Below are 19,453 nucleotides of genomic sequence, written 5' to 3'. Positions count from 1 at the left end.
GGGAAGTCCAGGTTCTGAAGTCCAGACTACCTCCTGCATTTGCTAATTGTGTCACGATGGGCGCAACGTCCGTGCCTCAGTGGTAAAATGGTAATGCTGACCTCACAAGGCTGTGAGGATTCTAACAAGTCAAGACTCTTAGCGTGGTGCCTGGAAAGGCACAAGGACTCTGTAAACATAAGCGGTTACACCTGTTTAGATGCTACTTCAGATTCACAGCAAATTATGCTGGTTTTCCATTTACAGTTGAGATCTACAATTATCTTTTCAATTAAATTTTATTTTTTTTTTAAAATTTTTTTTTTTCAACGTTTATTTATTTATTTTTGGGACAGAGAGAGACAGAGCATGAACGGGGGAGGGGCAGAGAGAGAGGGAGACACAGAATCGGAAACAGGCTCCAGGCTCTGAGCCATCAGCCCAGAGCCCGACGCGGGGCTCGAACTCACGGGCCGCGAGATCGTGACCTGGCTGAAGTCGGACGCTTAACCGACTGCGCCACCCAGGCGCCCCTAAATTTTAGATTAAAATGGAATCCATTAAAATAATATTAAGTAAATAATAATCTGGATGGTTGGTGGATGTGGCAAACATTTTGAAGGTGGTAAGGCACATTTTATTGACTACTTGTGTATGTTCAGAGTGCTCTACACGTTTTAAGGCATTTAAACCATACGTCCCTCAAGAAGATGCTATTGTAGCTCCATTCTCCAGAAAAGGAAGCTGAGCCACATAGAGGTTAAGTGACTTGCCCAAGGCCACATAGCTGCTAGGTGACTGGAAGTTTAGGTTCTCTAGGCTGTGCTCTTGACCTCTGCATTCTGACTCGAGCAGAGATGGTTTCTGGCCAAGAGGCCTTCCTGGGCCCATGTGGTTGTACAAACTGGAAGTTTGCTTTACAGAGATGAGCTGGCCTGGCGAGTGCTGAGAGGCCGAGGGGGCCATCCCCACCCTTCCTAAGCAGTGGCCGTCTGACAAAGTGATACCTTCTTCTCCTCTCAGCCCTCCCTTTTGGATGTCCAGAGCAGCTGCCAGGAACCAATGCCCTTTGGGAAAATTAAATGCTCAATGTTGACGTTTAATCTGTGATAAAATGCTCCCCCTCCAAGCCAGCTACTGAAAGAACCAGACCTGAGGGACGACTAAACCGGTTTTATTGTTCCATCCTAAAACACACATCGGGCTTCACAAGCTTACAGCTGGGAACAATACGCATCTCTGACGATGGAGAGTTGGGGAATGTCCCCACTTTGGCATATGATGGGCCTCTCCCTGCGTGGAGAGCAGACGGCAGTGCAGGCCCTGGTTTCTGGTGTGGATCTCCTGTGTCAGTGGGAGGTGCAAACGGACCTGTCCAGCAAGGGGGCCCCTGTTGCCTTTGCTTCTTCTCCTCAGTCTGGCTGATAAAGAGTAAACTCAGCACTTCACTAGAGCCACAAACCCAAACAAAACTCTGAGCTCTGAAAGTCATTGAATCTACCACCGAATCACAGAACAGAAAGCAGAATTAATATGTGGACAGTTCTTTGGAAACTGATGGTGGAGAGTCGTCCTGAAGCAAGGCAGCTTAGGGCCCTGTCTACCGGTTTCCTCCGGAACATGTCATGTCCAAGAAAAAAGGACTTAACAAAAATATGTGCTTCCTTCCCAGGAGAAAAGTTAACCAACACCCAATATTTAAGTGAGAGACAATAACTTTGGTTTTAAACTTCCCATTTCCTCAGACTTGCAAAAAGCTACCAGTGGTATAAATCTGAGGTTTTCCCAACAGTGAAGGCATGTTCTAGGTATTTTTCATCTCACTAGAAAATTCCTTTTGGTTTTCCAAGATGCAAAGTGTGGAACAGATCTCTGATGACTCCGCATGGGCAAACAACACCAACACACAAGCAATAGACATGTCAAAGTAATCCATACGGATTATTATAAATTACAGAACTAGAAAACACATAAAACCCCACCAAACTTGTTGCCTTTACAGTGGAATATACTAAGGAAATAAGCTGCCATCATTGGAGCTTTCTATTTTTTGGAACAAAGATATGAAACTTTGGAAGTTTAAGTGTCCACTGCTCCATAAAATAATTTTTTATAAGATTATGTATTTTATATATCTCAGATTTATTTACACAATAGCCCATAATAGCTAAGATATTACACCTTATTTTATAAACATCATTCACATACGTATTACCACATAAAGATTCTCTTTTGGTCCATTAAAAATACTAAAAAAACCCAAAAGACACAAGAGTCTATAGCTTTTCTGCTTATATTTCCATGGAGGAGTGAATTTTTCTCCCATTTTTTCTTTCTGCTTTTTCCCCTAAACGATACCCTCTTCCTGGACCCATGTATAGTAATAAGAAACAAGAAATGCAGACTTTGTGGTTAGTAAACTCTTTGAGGGTCAGTTTCCGGGCTGACCTCATTCTGACCATCCTAATTCATCCTCACCTCCTCCCCCATCCCTTATGCTGCTTTTCAGCCCATGACTATTTGGAATCTATATGGTGGGATTGACAGTCCAGAGATGAAAACTTTAGGAAATGGGGGACAGGAGGGCAGCGGTACTTTTCTTAAGCTTCTGGGTTTGGCTGGGAACAAATCAGATTTGTTGTTTGATGTTTTAAAAAAGTATTTGGTCGGGGCACCTGGGTGGCTCAGTTGGTTAAGTGTCCGACTTCGGCTCAGGTCATGATCTCATGGTTCGTGAGTTCGAGCCCTGCGTCGGGCTCTGTGCTGACAGCTCAGAGCCTGGAGCCTGTTTCAGATTCTGTGTCTCCCTCTCTCTCTCTGACCCTCCCCCATTCATGCTCTGTCTCTCTTTGTCTCAAAAGTAAATAAACGTTAAAAAAAATTAAAAAAAATAAAAAAGTATTTGGTCTATTGGCTAAGCAGTTTCAGAGGAAGAGCTAAATTTTCATGAAACCCTCCACTTGATAAGTCACGGAAAGTTCCCAGAGACTTAAAAAAAAAAAACAGTGTAAAAACTAGGAGTGGTGATTTCCTGTCACTGTTAACGTGAGAGGAAGAAGAAAGAAAATGTGAGAAGAAAACAGGAATGAGAGGCTCCTGAACACAAGGCTTTAATGAGCTGATGTGATCTAATGGTTTCTGGGGATTAGAAGTAATGCTGTGTGTTCGCCTCCCGCCCCGCTCCACCCCCCAGTTTATGCAGCTTGCTTTCGTATGGGCAGCTTGCCTATACTTCCCTTTTCATACATCATCTACGAAAGTAAAATTCCTTCCAACTCTGACATTCTATGACTTTTCCTTGGAAAATGAAGTCACTGAAACCTATTTATACGTGGGCTATAAGGCCTCACGGTAGTAACAAGTCAGTTCCAGAATATGAGGGTAGCATCTCTATATTCTTTGCTGCTGAGGCTAAAGAGGGGCCAACCAAACCTGAACTCATTCCAGAGGAAATGGAACTAACATTTAGTCATAGCAGTTAGGAGACAAGGGATGATGGACAATTGGCAACAGCATCACTGACCATGTGTGAGAAGCAATGTCATCACTGTACTATTGTCTCTGCGGTCTCTCCCTACTTCTTGCCTTCTGACTCACCACCTCGCAGATACTGCCAACACAGCAGGGCATGTTGTTGCTTATTACCACTTTCCACCAGGGCTGAGAGTAGGTTGTGGTAAAAAGTCCAAGTTATTCATTTAATTAGGAGATGGGTGCTAGGTTGAGTCCTCCATGTGGCACCTTCACATAGAGGAAACCATTTCTGTAACCACAAAATCTATCCCTTACTCTGCTCACGATTTGGCTGATGCTTGCTCCTGCTTACCAGCAGGGCTGGATGAAAGACTCAGCTGTTTCAGTGCAACATAATAATTCTGAACTCTAAAACAACCAACATATCCAAATACTGCTGTGCTCTTGTCATTGTCTTTAAAAATCAGGGCAGAATGTGCTTTGAAGAAATTCTCACTGATGTCTTAAGATAGAGGAGAAGATGAAAATGCACAGCTCAGAGTCTCAGAGTATTTCCAAATTGCATTTATCTGTGCCATGTCTCTCTCCAGTTAACAGAGACAATTTAAAATTTGTATTTTAGGGTCAGGGTGCCTGGCTGGAGCAGTCAGTAGACAGACCATACAACTCTTGACCTCAGGGTTGTGAGTTCGAGCTCCACATTGGATGTAAAATTTGTATTTTAGAGTTTTTTTTTTTTTTTAAACCAGGCATAGAAGATCTTCTAGTGACTTGCCCTTTAGGATGACTTACTCTGAACAGAAAAGAATGAATGGTTATAATTGATTTTTGTATCTTTAGACTTGAAATAGCCTCACTGTGATCACTGTAATCTGTGGTATCTCTATTATTACATCATCATTTTCTTCTGAGATTCCTTATGTACCAATTCCTCATTTCTTTGATCAGTATGTTGGAACAGAAATCCTCTGGACCAGAGAGTGTCAGGGGGAAAAGACAGCATGGAATTGGAATGGAAAAGAACAAAGATGTGGTGGATGGACACAGGAAGCTTGGTGGGAGTCAGGAGAGGGGGTGAAGGCTAGGGGTGTTGTGAAGAAGCATTGGCTTGTCTGGCTTGAATATCCAAGAGGAGAATGTGATACCATCCCCTACCTGCACTGCTCCAAATGTGAGCTGCACAGACTGGCCAGTCACAGAGTTGGAAGGAATCTGAAGTCTAGTCTTCTCATTTGTCAGTGAGGTGCCAAGGTGTGAGAAACTGGCAAGACAAAGCCTGGCTTTGACAACAGAACAGAGAACAGAACACCTCCCAGGAGAGGTGGGAATCTGCTGTAACCTGGAACAGAACATGGCTCATGTGCTGTTCCCCATCCTGGCTCACCACCCACGGATACTCTGGATGAAGACAGATTTGTTGTTTCTCCTATTGCCTTTCTGTCCCAGAGGCCAGCCTGTTGGTATTCCGGTACCATCCCTGATGTCCAAGGAATATCACGTGGTCCACAAACTCTCCACTGAGCAGTTTCCATCCCAGCAGATCATTTATGCTCTTCAGCATCCCGGTTGTTGCTAGCTCCTCCTGGGAAGATGACCAAGACCGGGTCTGTGAAGGTGAAAAAGATTTCAGAATGTATTGTGTGTGAATGGACCCTGGAGAGAATGATAGCTCTTTAAAATTCTTAAGCCTTTTGGACAGAAATCTGTCTTGTCATTTCCCAGAAGAGGTGTTGTGTCTTCAGTTCATTGTATTGGGAGGTACATGGTGTCTATTTCCCCACTACTGGAGATGCTAACTGGGGTCTTTTGGTTACAGTGGTTCTCTACCAGATTTCTCCACTATGAAGTTGCTCTTTTCCCCTCTGTGATTAGTAAGTATCATGTGAGGAAATACTCTGAGTTCTTCAAGCTTTCATCCACTGATTTTAATACCTGTTGATGTTTCTTACCTGAACCAATTATTAGTGTGGTGGTTGCCAAATGGTAATTTAAAAAAAAAATTCCATCATTCCTTCTACATTTAGTAGTTGGCACTCTACTGTAAGGAAGAGCTTTTCCTTATATTTATACAGCATGGACTCAGGCATTTCTATCTGATGCTGAGGATTATTTTGTTACTGACAAAAATGAATAATCTGAGTCTAATGATGGAGGAATATCAGACAAACCCCAACTCAGAGAGATTCTCTAGAATAAAAGGCCTCTCTTCTTAAAAATGCCAAGGGCATGAAAGGCAGTGAATTTTTCTTAAGTTCATTTATTTATTTTGAGAGACAGAGAGCATGAGTGAGGGATGGACAGAGAGAGGGGGAGACAGAATCCCAAGCAGCTTCTGTGCTGATAGCATGGAGCCTGAGGTGGGGCTTGATCCCACAAACTATGAGATAACGACCTGAGCTGAAATCAAGAGTCAAGACGCTCAGCTCACTGAACCACCCAGGCGCACCAGAAGGTGGTGAATGTTGAAGAACTGCTCCAGGTTAAAAGAAAGCGAAGAGAAATGTGGGGCACCTGGGCAACACCCCGGGCTGCCCCTGTGCAGGTGGTTTGAATGCTCATCCCAGGAACTGGCTCCTGGCCCTCCTGGGTGCAGATGAAGTTCCAGCTGATCCTGCTGAAGGGGGCAGGAGAAAGCCAAAAGGATGATGGGAAATTGGTCCAATAACATTTAGAAAGACTTGCCTTCTGAAAGACAGCCTCACGCTTTGTCCGTGAGTGAGTTCCTATGAAAATCCAGTAAAACAGGAAAGGAGCAGGAGAGAGACTTTTCCATCTTTTGGACAATTTCTTTCATCTGGGGCCTGATTTCTTTCCTCTCCGAGGACTCGAGCTGATTTAACAGACCAGTTTTCTCTTTGGGGAAACTTTCATGATGATCCCAGCCTCATTCTTTGCAGGAGGGTGTGGGACTGATCTTGCGAGGGGTTTATGGGAAACACCGATTTTGGGGAGTCTTCCCCAAACCCTCACTCTCCAAAGGCAGAGTTCTGATCCATCGCTACAGAGTCAGCACTGAAGAACCCTGAGCTTTCCAGCAGGCAGTCATGCTTGGGCTCAACACCGAGCTGCTCTGAGCTCTCAGGGCCTGCAAAAAGGAACGTGGCGCTTCCTCGTTTGCTGACGTGCTCCGTTCAGCACAACAGCAAGTAGGAGCTGTGGGAGTCTCCAGGTGTCTGTTTCCGTTCAGCAGGAGAAGCAGGCATGAACACAAAGTCTGCGATTACTAGGATGCTTTCTGCACCCCACCATACCAGTAAATTCCCCCGGATTTCGAATTAGGCTCTCTTCACTCTATACCACCAAACGTAGGCAGTTTTATCCTGCTCTTCATGACTGTTAGCCCTTAAAAGAGAAGGCACCTGTGTTGGATATAGCCTGCTTGTCTTCCCTCTGCCTAAATTGGTGCCAGCGCTAGTGCTGGGCACATGCCTTTGGGGATGCGTTAATATCACTTGGGTCTGGAAATGGACGCTCTCATCTGTAGATCGGCCCAGAGTCAGCAGCCGGAGTCTGTCCCTCGGAGACTGAAGGTAAGGTTATTTGAGATAACCGCATCTGGGTCCCAAGGGAGTAGTGGTGGTTTGTCTGCTCTTTTGAGTACGTTTATTGTGACGTAGCATTTCCGAGAGGGAGTGCGGGGCCCTCCCGGGCGGAGAAAGGTAACTGCCAAGGGAAGGCTGACTGCCATGTGGATCTGACCTTCCAGGTTGTGCTAAATGATGTGGAAAGGACTTCAACTCTAAGATCCACTGACATTTTAACAGGCACCCGAAAATCCCATCAAGTGGTAGGAGGTGTGAATGCACCTATGGCTGGCGTTGTGTAGCACTGGGTGAGAGCTCTTATTAGTGCTGTGTCTACAGGCCTGCGGTTTCAGGATTAGGCAGGTAATAATTCTTTGTGGACTGAGCACTCAGAAGACAAGTCTATTTGAAGTAGAAAACCCTGATGTCTTTAGGAAGGCTTTTGGGTTTCATCTTAAATGAGGTGGCAAGCTGTAAGCAGAAGAGACTGGAGTCAGGCTGCCTGGGTTTATTCCTGAACCCCACAGATTCCTAGCTGTGTGGCCCTGCGGAAGTTATTTATTGTCTCTAGGTCTTAGTTTCTTTATCTGTAAAATGGGGATAGTAATAGTGCTTACTTTGTACGGTCGTAGTGGGATGTTTAAATCGGTAAATGTAAGTAAAGCACATAGAACAGTGGCTGGCACGTAGCAGGTGTTCTATGATTATTGGCACCAAAGTATTATATATTAAGGGCCCTCTTGAACGCTGTTGATTGTGATGCTGCTTCTTATCCCAAAGAACGGAAAACGCCACAGGTGGATACAGATCATTAAACTGGCTCCTTGCTCCGCTCATTGCTTGAGTTTCTTTTGCCTTAAAGACTTAAATCTCCATTCTCTAAGCCGGTTTGTTAGGGTTTTACACACTTTCTAAAAATAAGGATAATAATAGCTTAGTGTTTACTTTATCTGGTTGTTGGTGAGATGGCCTCCATCATACAGATGAGAAAATTAAGACTCTGAGAAGTGAAGCAACTTGCCCAAAGTCACACAGTCACACCTGAGATACGACTCAAGTGTTCCAGTTCTATAGCCTGGGCTTGTTTGTTTGTTTTTCACTGTGTGATCCTCCTTTTATTGAGGAGGAAATTCAGGTACAGAAGTTAAGGAACTTAACTCATTTAACATACCTAGATGGTAAGTGGCGGGGCTAAAGTTTAAACCCATACAGCCTGGATCCAGGATGTGATCTCATAGTCAGTGAACCATAGTGCGTTCTTAAGTGGGTCGTAAGGAGAGTCCTTTAATGCAAAGAATGTACAGTAAAACCCTGGATTGCGTGTAACTTGTTCTGCGAGTGTTCTGCAAGACAAGCAAACCTTTCTAATAAACTTTAATTTGATAAACGAGGTATGTCTTGTAATAGGAGTAGAACGTGATGCCAAACATCACATGATCACAACTGAACCAATGGTTCTTTTTTCTCTCTCTCTCTTTCTCTCTCTGCGGGGTTGTGGGTGATGGATTGTCTCCCATGTTTGGAAGTATAGCCTGAGCTCTTAACTGCTCTGTCTGAGCAAGATTGGGGTTGGAATGGGGGAGGAGCAGAGGAAGGAGGTGGTGGCAGTGGGGAGGGACACTCACAACAGAGCAATATTTTCAGAGTAAGTGGACGTGGAAATTCAGTCAGAATGTCCTAATGGTAACAAAGCAGATGACAGGCCTGGACTACACAATTCCAAACAGCCATTCTGACTGCTTCTAAAAAAAAATGACAGATTGCTTTTGCTTGCTGTGTGTTCATTGCTTAAAGAGCTGTGAGTGAGAGGCCCTTGGAAGGTGTTCTAATCCTGTAGTCCCGGAATGTAGCGTATAGGCCCAGCACCCTGTCTTCGAGATGGGGCACAGGGCTTGAGAGAGGCCAGGCACTTGCCTCTACGCTTGTGGCATCTCACTGAGTTCAACCTTCCTGTGAGGGTCCTTCTTGGCAGGAACAAAGAGGAAGTATCTATTCTTCCATTGTTGGTTCGACGCACATTTGTTGCCATACTGTGTGTCTGTATCCTTCTTAGCCTTCAGTCTCAGCTCCCATGTCACCTCCTTGGAGAAATCTTTCCTGGCCACTCTACCTAATGTAGCTTGTCCCTCTCAGCTGTTCTTTGGCGGATCATTTTGTGTCCTTCATAACATCTGTGCTATGGAAGCAGTCCTGTGTATTTAGTTGTTTATCATTCACTCCCCTTCGCGAAGGCAGGGACTTTCCTTGCACCGTTCACTGCCATATCCCAACCGTATGGAACAAAACTGCACATCGTGGGTGCCCATTCAATATTTGTTGGATGGAAATAAATGAATGAGGGGACACTGATTTCTACTCAGGAGGAAAACATTCTGTGCCTTTAAATGGAGATGGGGTGAGGGCAGGATGCTGGCCTGCAGCCCCTTGGTCATAATGGTGTGTCCAGCAGGAGATTAACTAATCAGCACATACATTTTCTGAATTACAAAGTGTGCCAGGGACATTTCATGTCTGCTAATTGGCACCAAGGAGGAGGGGTTTTTATCGAAATCACAGCCAGCTGGAAGCATGTCCGTGTCAGACCTACTTGCAAATCAGAATGGACATTTCATAAGCCCTGGCCACCTCGTGAACCTGCAGGTCCCCACAGATGCTTCCACCGGCTGTGCTTAGGGTCACAGAGGACCCTACACCTTACACTGTCTCCAGGTGAGGAGGTGAGGTCACGGGGGGCAATCAGAAGAAAAAAGACTGATGAGGGTTATGGCATAAGGTGCACTTAAAGTAACTGTCATATTGCCTCAACCCTGGGCCATTTACCAGCTTACCTAAAAAGTAAAGAGAACAAAAATCCGGGCTTTCTAGTTTTACGAAACCAGCCCCGTGGCTTCCTTACTGTGACCTTAGCCAAGTGATTTACCCTCTGAGCCTCAGCTGTTTGATTGAGTGAACAGAAGATACTAACACTTAGCTCCTGAACTGTTGTGAGGGCTACGTGAGCCACACACATGTCAATACTAATGACAGCTAACACCACAAGCACTATGTGTCGGGCCCTGTGCTCGTGACTTGTGTCCATTCTCCCGTTTGCTCCTCGCCGCACTGCTCAGGGAATGCACCCTTGCTGCCTGCCCTTTACGAGCAAGGGGACTAAAGGCTGGCGAGATTCAGTGTCTTGCCCACAGTGACACAGGGAGGAAACACAGAGCCTAGATTTGAATCCAGGGCACCTAACTTGCTGGGCTCTTAACTGCCCTTGTAAGTCACCCTCTGAGGGGTTAGCTCAGTACCTGGCATTCAGTACACATGTAATGAATGGCAGCTCATGAGATTCTGTTCTTAGACTTAGCATTTCTCCTGCTCTCCTGCTTTTAAGCCTGCAAACTCCTCCAGCAACCACCACTTGTAGGGTTCCTTGTGCACGCCAGCATCTGGCCTCCCTGGCTCAATCGACGTTGCCAGTAACCCTCTGAAGTGCTGATGGGTGTTTCCACTCTTCAGGGGTTAGTTAGCTTGGTCCCAGATCAGAGAGCCAAGGAGACCGGGACTTGAACACAGGGACTTGGGATTCCAGAGCCCAGATGTTTTCTCTGCACATGACACTCCTCGGTGCTAGCATCTCTCAGAATGTGTTTCTCCTCACTGAAGCTCCCCGACGTCCGAAACCTGCCCTGGTTGCCCCCCTCCCACTTCTGTCTGTACTTTCGAGCCTTGTTTTTTCCTGTACTCTCTGATGTGGGGTTGTGCCTCCATATCCATTTCTCGGTACTCCCCGCCGCTTATTAAACACTTCAGTGTACCCCATACCATGATCAGTGCATGATTTCGTTTAATCCTGCTGAGAACCCCACGATGTGGAGGTTCTGATCCCCATTTCACAGGCGAGCAAACAGGTTTGGGGAGATATCATAACTGTCCAACTTTGTTTAGTCATTTGCCAAAGGAAACATAACTGGAAAGGGACAAAGCTGGGATGAAACCCCTTAGGATTTGATTCCAGAACCCATCACCTGAGCTATTATATTATATGATTTTCCATATCTTGTAAAAGTTCTAGTGGATTGGGAACATAGCTGGTATAGCTACTCCCAAATCCTGGTTGACCAAAGCTTTAAAATCTAGTCCTTTGTTTGAAGTCTCCATGATAAAGAAACCTAGGTTCTCAAAATTGCCAACATGTAAAAACAGCGTACGCTTAAAAAAGAACTCGGCTTATAAATAGAATGTGCAGAATGGGCTATTTGGAAATGTGGTTCTGATATCTGAAACTCCCTTCCAACCTCTGACTGACTGCTCTGTTCCTTGTCATGGAAGCTGGTGCTTCTCTCTCTCGAGCTGTGCCTGACATGTCCTCTTCATGCAGTGAAATTTTTTCCACTTTGTTCTTGACAGAGATGCAAAACATCTCCCCAAGAAACTGGGAGTAGGGAAGGGTCAGGAATCAGGGGCAGGTACAACCCTCTGAAGACCATATTTGAATTTCTCTTTGGCCCCCCCACGTATTTTTGCTGCCTCCTTATTTTTAGATGCAGTCTGCTGAATGCCACTAGCTGTCACGATCCTCTTGGGTGGTCCAGGGAGTCGCCGTTTTCATGGTGGTGGCATCAGGACGGCTCTGACCTCCAGGGCATGTGTGACCTACAGCAATCGAACTCTGACATCACAAATGTCCTTCATCAAGCCGGTCGGTCAAGCTACCATTGATTCTAATAGCATTAACGGAGGACACACAAAATGGCTTTTGCAAATGCCCTTTGCCTTTCTCCCTGGGTCTTGGCTAGCATCCTTTTAGTTCTTACTGGGCCGTAGTTCTTGTCCATCCAGCAGCGACCCTATTTGCATAATTAGCTTGCATCTGTGGGTGTGTGTTTACCCCTGAAAGTGATCGCCTTTGAACTTTGGATGAATACCAGCATGGAACACTGGAAGATGTTCTTGCTTTGGAGCCCTCTTGTTCCCACAGAGCAGGTGAAAGTGGAAGATCATTTTGGAGGTCATACCCCATCTTCAGGGTCTCTGCATGTGCCATTTAGAGTGAGGGCAGGCAAAACCAGAAATAAACTCATGAAGAGGGAGGGGTCGAGGGGATGCAAAATGATTATCGTGTTTTGACGTCAGCGATGCAGAACCACATTGTAAGCTTCGGTTCTTTTTAAAGTTGTTTGGCTGTATCTGGCTGCCCTTGTAGCAGGGGTACGTTTGCTTCTTGGATATTCTGCTCAGAACACCCTCAGTTACCTTCCTTCCCACCCCTGCTTCTTGATGGCAAGACCCTTACAGTTTTTCTCTTGGAGGGCCTGACCCTCTGAGTTAAGCTATCCCCTGACCCCGACCCCGACCCTATCCTCATCCCCATTTTTCAGAAGCACATGCTCATTTTCCATCCTCTCCAGTCTCATCCATGTTGTGTGCTACTGGTTGCCACTGAATAAGAGGGACGAGGTGATTTAAGATTAAGGTTTGGGATTAGAGTGCTGGGTTCCAGTCCTTTTTGCCTTAGACGGGTCATTTGACCTCTGAGCCTTAATGGTAATCTCTAAGATGGGATAATGCAACACCTCCCCTCATAGGGTTGGATGGAATTACATGGTATAAAGCATGTAAAGTTCTTGATACATAGTAGGTGCTCAGTAAATGGTGACAATTATTGCTGAATGGAAAGTCATAGACACTTTTTTTTTTTTTTTGGTCTCCCTCCTATCCTAAACTAATTATGCAACCTTGCAGCATTGAAACATTCCGAGTCTCAGTTTCTTGATCTGTAGTCAGGGGACAAAAATAGCTTTTCCCTGTAGACTTCACAAAGTGGTTGTGAGGGTTTTTCAGCAGCAGCAGGAGCAGCCAGATCTGTTTTAGCATCAGACTCTGAGGACCTGCTTCTGGTTTCTGCAGGTGGCTCCCCAGAGGTGCCAGGCAGGGCCCGGAGGAGAGCTGCCTGGAAAGTCCTGTACTCAAACCATTTGGCCACAGCCACAACCCATATTTTCTCTATTCAGGTGCAGCAAGGTCTCTCTGTAAACAGCTGTACTGGGAACAGTTCTTATAAAAACCCCTCTAAACTAGAACTTCTTAAAACCTGACATGCTGTACATCAAAATCTCAATTCCCAGCCATGACCCAAAGCCTTAGAATCCTAGTGACAGAAGCCAGATGGGAGTTAAAATATTCAGCAGGGTATCTGTGGCCTCAGGTTGTAATAACCGCTATGACTAGTGTTTACTGAGCAGATCTATGAGCGGCACTGAAAATTCCATATGGTACACGTGTGGAAAGCTCCCAAAGGAATGATGAGCTCTGAGTTCAGGATAGTGGTTGTGATAGAAGTGGGGAGGAGGGGAAGAAGGAGTGAGGTTAGATGAAGCACACAGCAGGCTTCAATGGGATTGATAATGATTTTTTTTTTTTTTTACAAAAGTTGATGGTAGGTATATGGTTATCTGTTTTATGATCAGTCATATATATGTACGTGTGTGTGTGTGTATGAGAGAGAGACACACACACATACCATTTAATTGAATAAGGGGAGAAGGCAGAAAAGAGTCCTCAAACCCAGTAAAATTAATAAGAAACAGCACTCTGTGAGGCCCACATATATTTTCTCTCTCTTTTGAACCCCTGAATCCCCACTGTGTTTCACAGAGCCTGACTCAGAGTGAGTGGTGGATGATTGTTACTGAATGAGTGTACAGGTGAATCTGCAGCGCTCCCCCTCCCGCCCCCCCCATTCTTGTCACCTTTGGTCCCACCTCTGCTGCGTTTTATTTGTCAAAGTGGAGGTCAGTAAGCAGAAGGGCTTCCTGAGAACATTTTGTGTCTGCTCTGGTCTAGGACACAATACTATGGCCTGGCAAACAGATGGCTTGCTCATTTAACATTGTTCTATTTCAAGCAGAATGTCCTTGTAAGATTTATTCTCAGGGACACCAACCCGCTGGAAAGGATCTTTGGAGTTAACTCCTCTGATTTGGTCTTGCCTGCCAGATGCATTCCCCCAGTGACTGTCATTCATGGTCACCTGAGAGGTTGCTGGAAGTGCTAACACTCCCTTCTCTTCGCCAAAGGCACAACTGGGGTCTTGACTGTCAAGACAAAACAAGAGAAGCACCCGTGGCAGCAGCTGCCAGCCCTGGGATAGCCTAGCTTGCTCAGCACTTGCTCCCAGTGGGGAGGCTTGATAGGACGCCGCTCCCCTGCCTGCCACAGCTGTTTACTTCCTGGGAAGGGAGTCCAGGGGCTGTGAGGCTGGTCTGTATGGGCAGAGGCGAGCGAGCGGATGAGGATCATGTCTGCTCATCGTACTGAAACAAATGACTTCCCTGACTGCCTGGTTGATGCCAGAGGAGCTGGGAAGCTAACGAGCATTGCTTGTACCTATGAAGATGTTTGGCAAAAAAGGTAGAGCGGTGAGCAAGGAACTGCCCGCCCTCTAAGTCTGCGCCTTTCCTAAGCCAACGGCCTTGATGGAAGTGATTGTCAGGGAGCTGGACAGTGGCTAGGATTTGGGGGGGAAAGAGTGCTCCCGATATCTGAGGGACCTCTCTGGGCCATGTTCTTTCTGTATAACAGGGTAACAGTGGAGATACATAACAACCAGTATGGTGTAGTCACTAGCCAATGAGAATGAAAAAGGCCTTTATTGCTGAGGTCTTAGCTGCACCTGGCCTGAGCCCTTTAGCGGTTGGACGATGGGGAAAATGGCGAGAAAGGGCAGGAGTGGGGAGAGGCCTTGGGGAGCTCAGGGTCCCTGTTCACCTGTCACTATAGGCAGAGTTCAATATATTAGCCACCAATGTGGCCACATTCCCGTCTGACTATATGGTATGAGGAAGGTGGATTTGATTCTTGTACATCAGAATCACCTGGGGAGTACGTTGAAAACACAGGTGTCTAGTCTCCGCCTCAAAATTGTTGAGCCCTGTCAGGCCATGAGACCTGAGTGCCCGAGTCAGCTGATCTCTAAGGGTCCAGCTCTAATGATTAGTGCATCACTGAAGATTCTGAAGTGAAGTCCAGCTCACTCTAGGACTCTAGGAGAACACACCTCATTCAAGTGTAGGTCATGTGAGTGAGTGAAGCAGGCTGTTGGGACTGGGACAAATTGAAGAGTCCATGTCTGTCTAACTACAGCTCAACCCTGACCCAGCACCCCTGGATTGCTGCTGCTCTGGAACGCTGGCCTGACACGGACAGACCATGTATTGAGTCAGTCCTGAAGCTCACCAACCCACAGGTGGGGCACTGTTTTAAACTCTTCCTGCTCCAAAAGCCCTGTCTGTGGAGGGTAGAGGAGGTGTCACTGGTCCCACATGAGAAAGGAAAGGAGACAAGATCTAGGTGAGGGTCCTGATGCCGCTTAAGGAGACCATTTCCTCAAGTGTGGCCCTGAGAGTCTGTCCTCAGCTGCTTGTGCCCCTTCATCACCTCTCAGATGTCCCCCGACCCCGTCCTCCCCAGTCAGAGCCTACCCTCAGCAGCTTTCCTAGCACTGAGATTCGAGCTGCTTATGAGGTGAGGGGGCACTTTCCTAGCCACTCTGAGCCTTAGCTGAGGGGTGGAGCTTGCACAGGATGGGATACTTGATGTGAAGTGCTTGTTTCTACCTAGGATCCCTGGAATGTTCCACAAAGAAATGGATTCCTCTAAGAGAACTTGGCTTGATTAATACATTTAAATCCAGATGTCAATGCTTCTATCTCTGCTTGGGATGCCATTCTCCCCACACTTTTTTCTGACTCCTATATGTCCTTCAGGACTTAGTCTAGTCTATGTTCTGACCTCCATGATGGGGCTACACTGGTTTCCTCCTAGCACCTTCACCCTGGCCATACCCTTGCTTTAGATTTTCTCACCTGGAATTTCAGGGCCCCGCTCCCTTAAAAACATCCAAGTTTGACATGTGTAGGGTGTGCACGGTGTCACTTTATAATATTATGTCAGTTAATCCTTATAATAGCCCAATGAGTTTGGCACTATTATCATTCATAGGTAGGAAAACACGGCTCAGAGAGATTAAGTAACTTGCCCAACATTACATGGCTAGTAAGTGGTAATTGGGAATTGGATCTGAAATTATTCTTTGTGTAGCAGAGACTACATTTGTAACCACTGTACTATGTCATGTCCCTGCAGCCTGAAGTCAGTGGCTTGAGGCCAAGGATGGTCTCTTAGTTCATAAATCATAGTCCCACATTGGGCTTTGAAATCATAGACTTTGAACTCAAGGGTGTGGGCAGCTGTCAAAATCACTCTGCTACAATCTGTGGTTACCCTTTAAGCCTTGGTTTCCTTGGCTCTGCACTGGGACACTTACAGTTGCCTTATAAGGTTACAACAGACATTATAGAAGAGGATGTATCTGTTGTTCTCACTGCAGTGCCCTGCTCACAGGAAATGTCTGAAACACATTGGTGGAATAAATGATTGGAGGTGCCAGCGGGTTCACCTTTTACTTGGAAATGACACTCTCCTGCTCCTTTCAAATCCTCATATAACCCTACAGACACGGGGTTTAGTTTGGGAGGGAGGAAGTGGGATGTTGGGTATTGGTGAAGAGCCTGGATGGAAAGGGGGTATCAAACTTTTGGAGTTGTTCACGTTTCTCAGAAAGGCAACCCTCTACAGAGAGCGCACAATTGGAATAATATTCTTTTTCATTTGGAAGTCAAGGATCGTGTCTCCACTACTCCTGTACAACCCACTTGTCAGCCACAACAGTTAAAAATTAACTGGATCCATTGTTACTGAGGCACAGAATAAATACTTAATTGGCTGGTCATCTCATGTACCTGCCACCCTGGTAGTGGAGCAGCTTGCTAAACTCATCGCTAAACTCACTGAGGGTGTTCTTTTGAATAGAGAAGAAGCTTAGGTACTTAAATTTTGACAAATAACAGGATGCCTCCCTGTCCTTGTGACCTTCTCCCAATTCTCCATGTGGATTATTTTTCAGCTCAGTGAGGTAAGAGTCGTTAGTGTTGCTTCTGCAAAGTAGGCAAGGGTCACATCTCAAAGAAACACTAGAATGTGTCACCAGGTTGGCTCTACCAACTCCATAGGTGTGACATACGTGCAGTGTCCTTGGCAGGATTATGGTTTTGTTTTTGCTTTATTAATATCTGCAAAAGTATGTGGACAATTCAGTTGGCTCTGTGTGTGTGTGTGTGTGTGTGTGTGTGTGTGTGTGTGTGTTGGGGGGGGGTTATGTAAAAGATAAATGTTTTTAATCCAGGATTTCAAGAACTGTCCAGGGAAAAGGTCTAATTAGACCAGCCTTGTTTTTTTTAACGACACCCAGCCTTAGTGGCAAATGGCATTTATGTACTAAGGTGCCCACATTGATGGGCAAGCAATAAATGTTAAATCACAACAGTTAAGTCTAATGAGAATTAATGGGTTGTCTTACAACATTGCCTCAGCTCTCTGGGGTGCCCCCTCAGCCCTGTTTGTAAGGCTTTCGCTTCAGTCCCGTCTCAATGCGGTCATCTGCTTTTGCAGACTCCACCCTTCTGTTCCCAGTTGTCATGAGTGTCAAAAGCCACTCTTCCCCTTTTCCCTTCTTCCCTGACAGATCCACCCAATCTATCTTCCTCTGTTCTATTCACCACCCCCACCTTTTCTCTGACTGCTTTTGTTTGTGCCTCACCCTTTCCTCCTCTGTTCCCCCTTTCCTCTCCCACCTTCTCTGCTGGGTCCCTTTGACAGCAGCTGTTCTCTGGGGAATGTCTCCACTCCAGCTTTGGACTGGCATCTCCTCACTGACCCTGCTGCCTTATCCCACAACCCAGTGAAACAGCTAGTCTGCCCCAAACAAATCGGGAACAAATCGGAGAAGGTAAAGAATGTTGTCATGCAAATGGAATATATATCTAAACTCAAGCCCCTTACGGAGTTCTTTTTAAGCATGTCGTGTTTTCTTGGGGAAGTCAGGCTGGAGCCAGGAAGAATGAACTATCCATAATTCCACACAGGACTCTACCCCCAGCTCTGTGCTTCCTGCTTTATGTGTCGTGTAGGATTATATGTAGGGAAACAGATCGAGAGGCTTAAATTGTGATCGATCATCACTTTCTCTCTGACCTTCTTGTTTGGACCAAGTCCACTAAGCTGACTCCCTTTGGTTTTAGAGGGTTCTCAGAAGATCAGAGTATCCACCACACATCCTTCCCCCAATTTTCCCTTGGCAGCCAGGGTGATGACTCTGTGGAGGGAACAACGTATGGCAGCCACTAGCGGTCAGCGTACAGGCCCCAAAGATGGCAGAAGCTGTCCTAATGCTCGTTGAGAACACGGTGATGAGGTCAAAGAAGCAATGCCAACATTTCCACCATTGTGAAGCCCCTGGCTGAAGCCCCTTTGAGAGCGCCATAGAGATGCTACACGGAACACAAGGGATGAGGGAACAGGGTGGGCAAGACTGTCTCCCACTCCTTGGTCTGAGTAGCGGCCTTGCTGCATCAAAGCATTATGTGTAGAAGGCCGTGCACTCTATCTTCCCACCCAGGGCAGGAACCCTGCTCCCGGTCTTTCCTCTCCCACCTGCTGGCGGAACAATGACCCGAGCTCAAGAACCCAAAGAATGGCAGGATGCCACCAGTGGAGGCAGACTGTATTTAAATGCAATTCACCTCTTTGGGGTCTGGGAAAAGCCACCCGTAGATTCATTTGCTGGGAAACACGGTCTGTGTGGCCGAAGCAGTGGACACTGGGGTGGTGGTCTTGCCCAAAGTCGACTTCCTCCGGAGGTCTGTCTGCTGTCCGGAATGGCAGCCGCTTCGGTGGGCGAACAGGACGGTCATCTCTGGGCCTGAGGGGGCGGCTTCGGGCTGGGACCCCTTGGGGATGGCAGGCTGTTCAGGCTTTCCTGACGTGGGGTGGGAGGTGTACTGTTTGGCCGGAGGAGGGCTGTAATTCTGAAATCGCACAGTTTTGACTTGCTGCAAGAGAAAGGAGAGCACAGGGGCCCAGGTGAGGCAGGAGCTGGGAGGTTTTCCCTGGGACTTGAGTCCTGCTGCTTCTCCACACATGTCCCTACTTAAAACACCTCATTTCTGTGTTCCCTCGCAAACGCCTGTGTCTACTCTGAGGGTCTCAGATACACCGCGCTGTTAGGTGCTGCGGACCCAAGAGGGAACAAGACTGCCCTGACAGGCAGTGGTAACACATGCGGAAGCCTCTAGGGGTGCGCAGGGGCCTATCTAGCAGCAGTGGGGCATCTGGGGAAGGCCTCCGAGAGCCACAGCTATTTAAATTGAGAACTGAAGAACGATTAGAAATTACCTAGAAGAAATGGGAGAGGCAGTCACTTGAGAAAAGGGCTGAGGCAAGAGGTTATGGCTCCTTCCAGAAAGTACAAGAGGTTCACCTTCTCTCTCTCCACACCACCTGCCCTTCAGGCCTATCTCCAGGCCCACCTCTTCCTTGAGGCCCCCCCACCTGCTGACTCCCAACTCAAAAGTCTCATGATGGCCTTATATCCT

At 46.5% G+C, this 19,453-nt stretch overlaps 1 protein-coding gene across 4 annotated transcripts in view; it reads right to left on the bottom strand.

The window, feature by feature from the left end:
• Window positions 1-4,172: 4,172 nt before the first annotated feature.
• Window positions 4,173-19,453, bottom strand: part of SH3RF2 (SH3 domain containing ring finger 2) — a 127,062-nt gene continuing 111,781 nt past the window's right edge. For 2 of the 4 annotated variants that reach the window (XM_030320690.2, XM_032593130.1), the window contains exons 10-11: window positions 18,602-18,910; window positions 4,173-5,059 (exon numbers count right to left, since the gene is read on the bottom strand). In XM_030320690.2, the coding sequence (XP_030176550.1) occupies window positions 18,635-18,910 (276 nt within the window). In that variant the 3' untranslated portion in view covers window positions 4,173-5,059; window positions 18,602-18,634. Of the gene's footprint in view, window positions 5,060-18,550; window positions 18,911-19,453 lie in introns of those variants that run through there. The other 2 variants (XM_030320672.2, XM_030320681.1) reach the window with 1 other exon arrangement.

Source organism: Lynx canadensis, chromosome A1, assembly GCF_007474595.2.
Source record: "Lynx canadensis isolate LIC74 chromosome A1, mLynCan4.pri.v2, whole genome shotgun sequence".
NCBI lineage: Eukaryota > Metazoa > Chordata > Mammalia > Carnivora > Felidae > Lynx > Lynx canadensis.
Note: the sequence above shows the minus strand (reverse complement) of the source record. Positions and strands in the feature narration are given on the sequence as shown.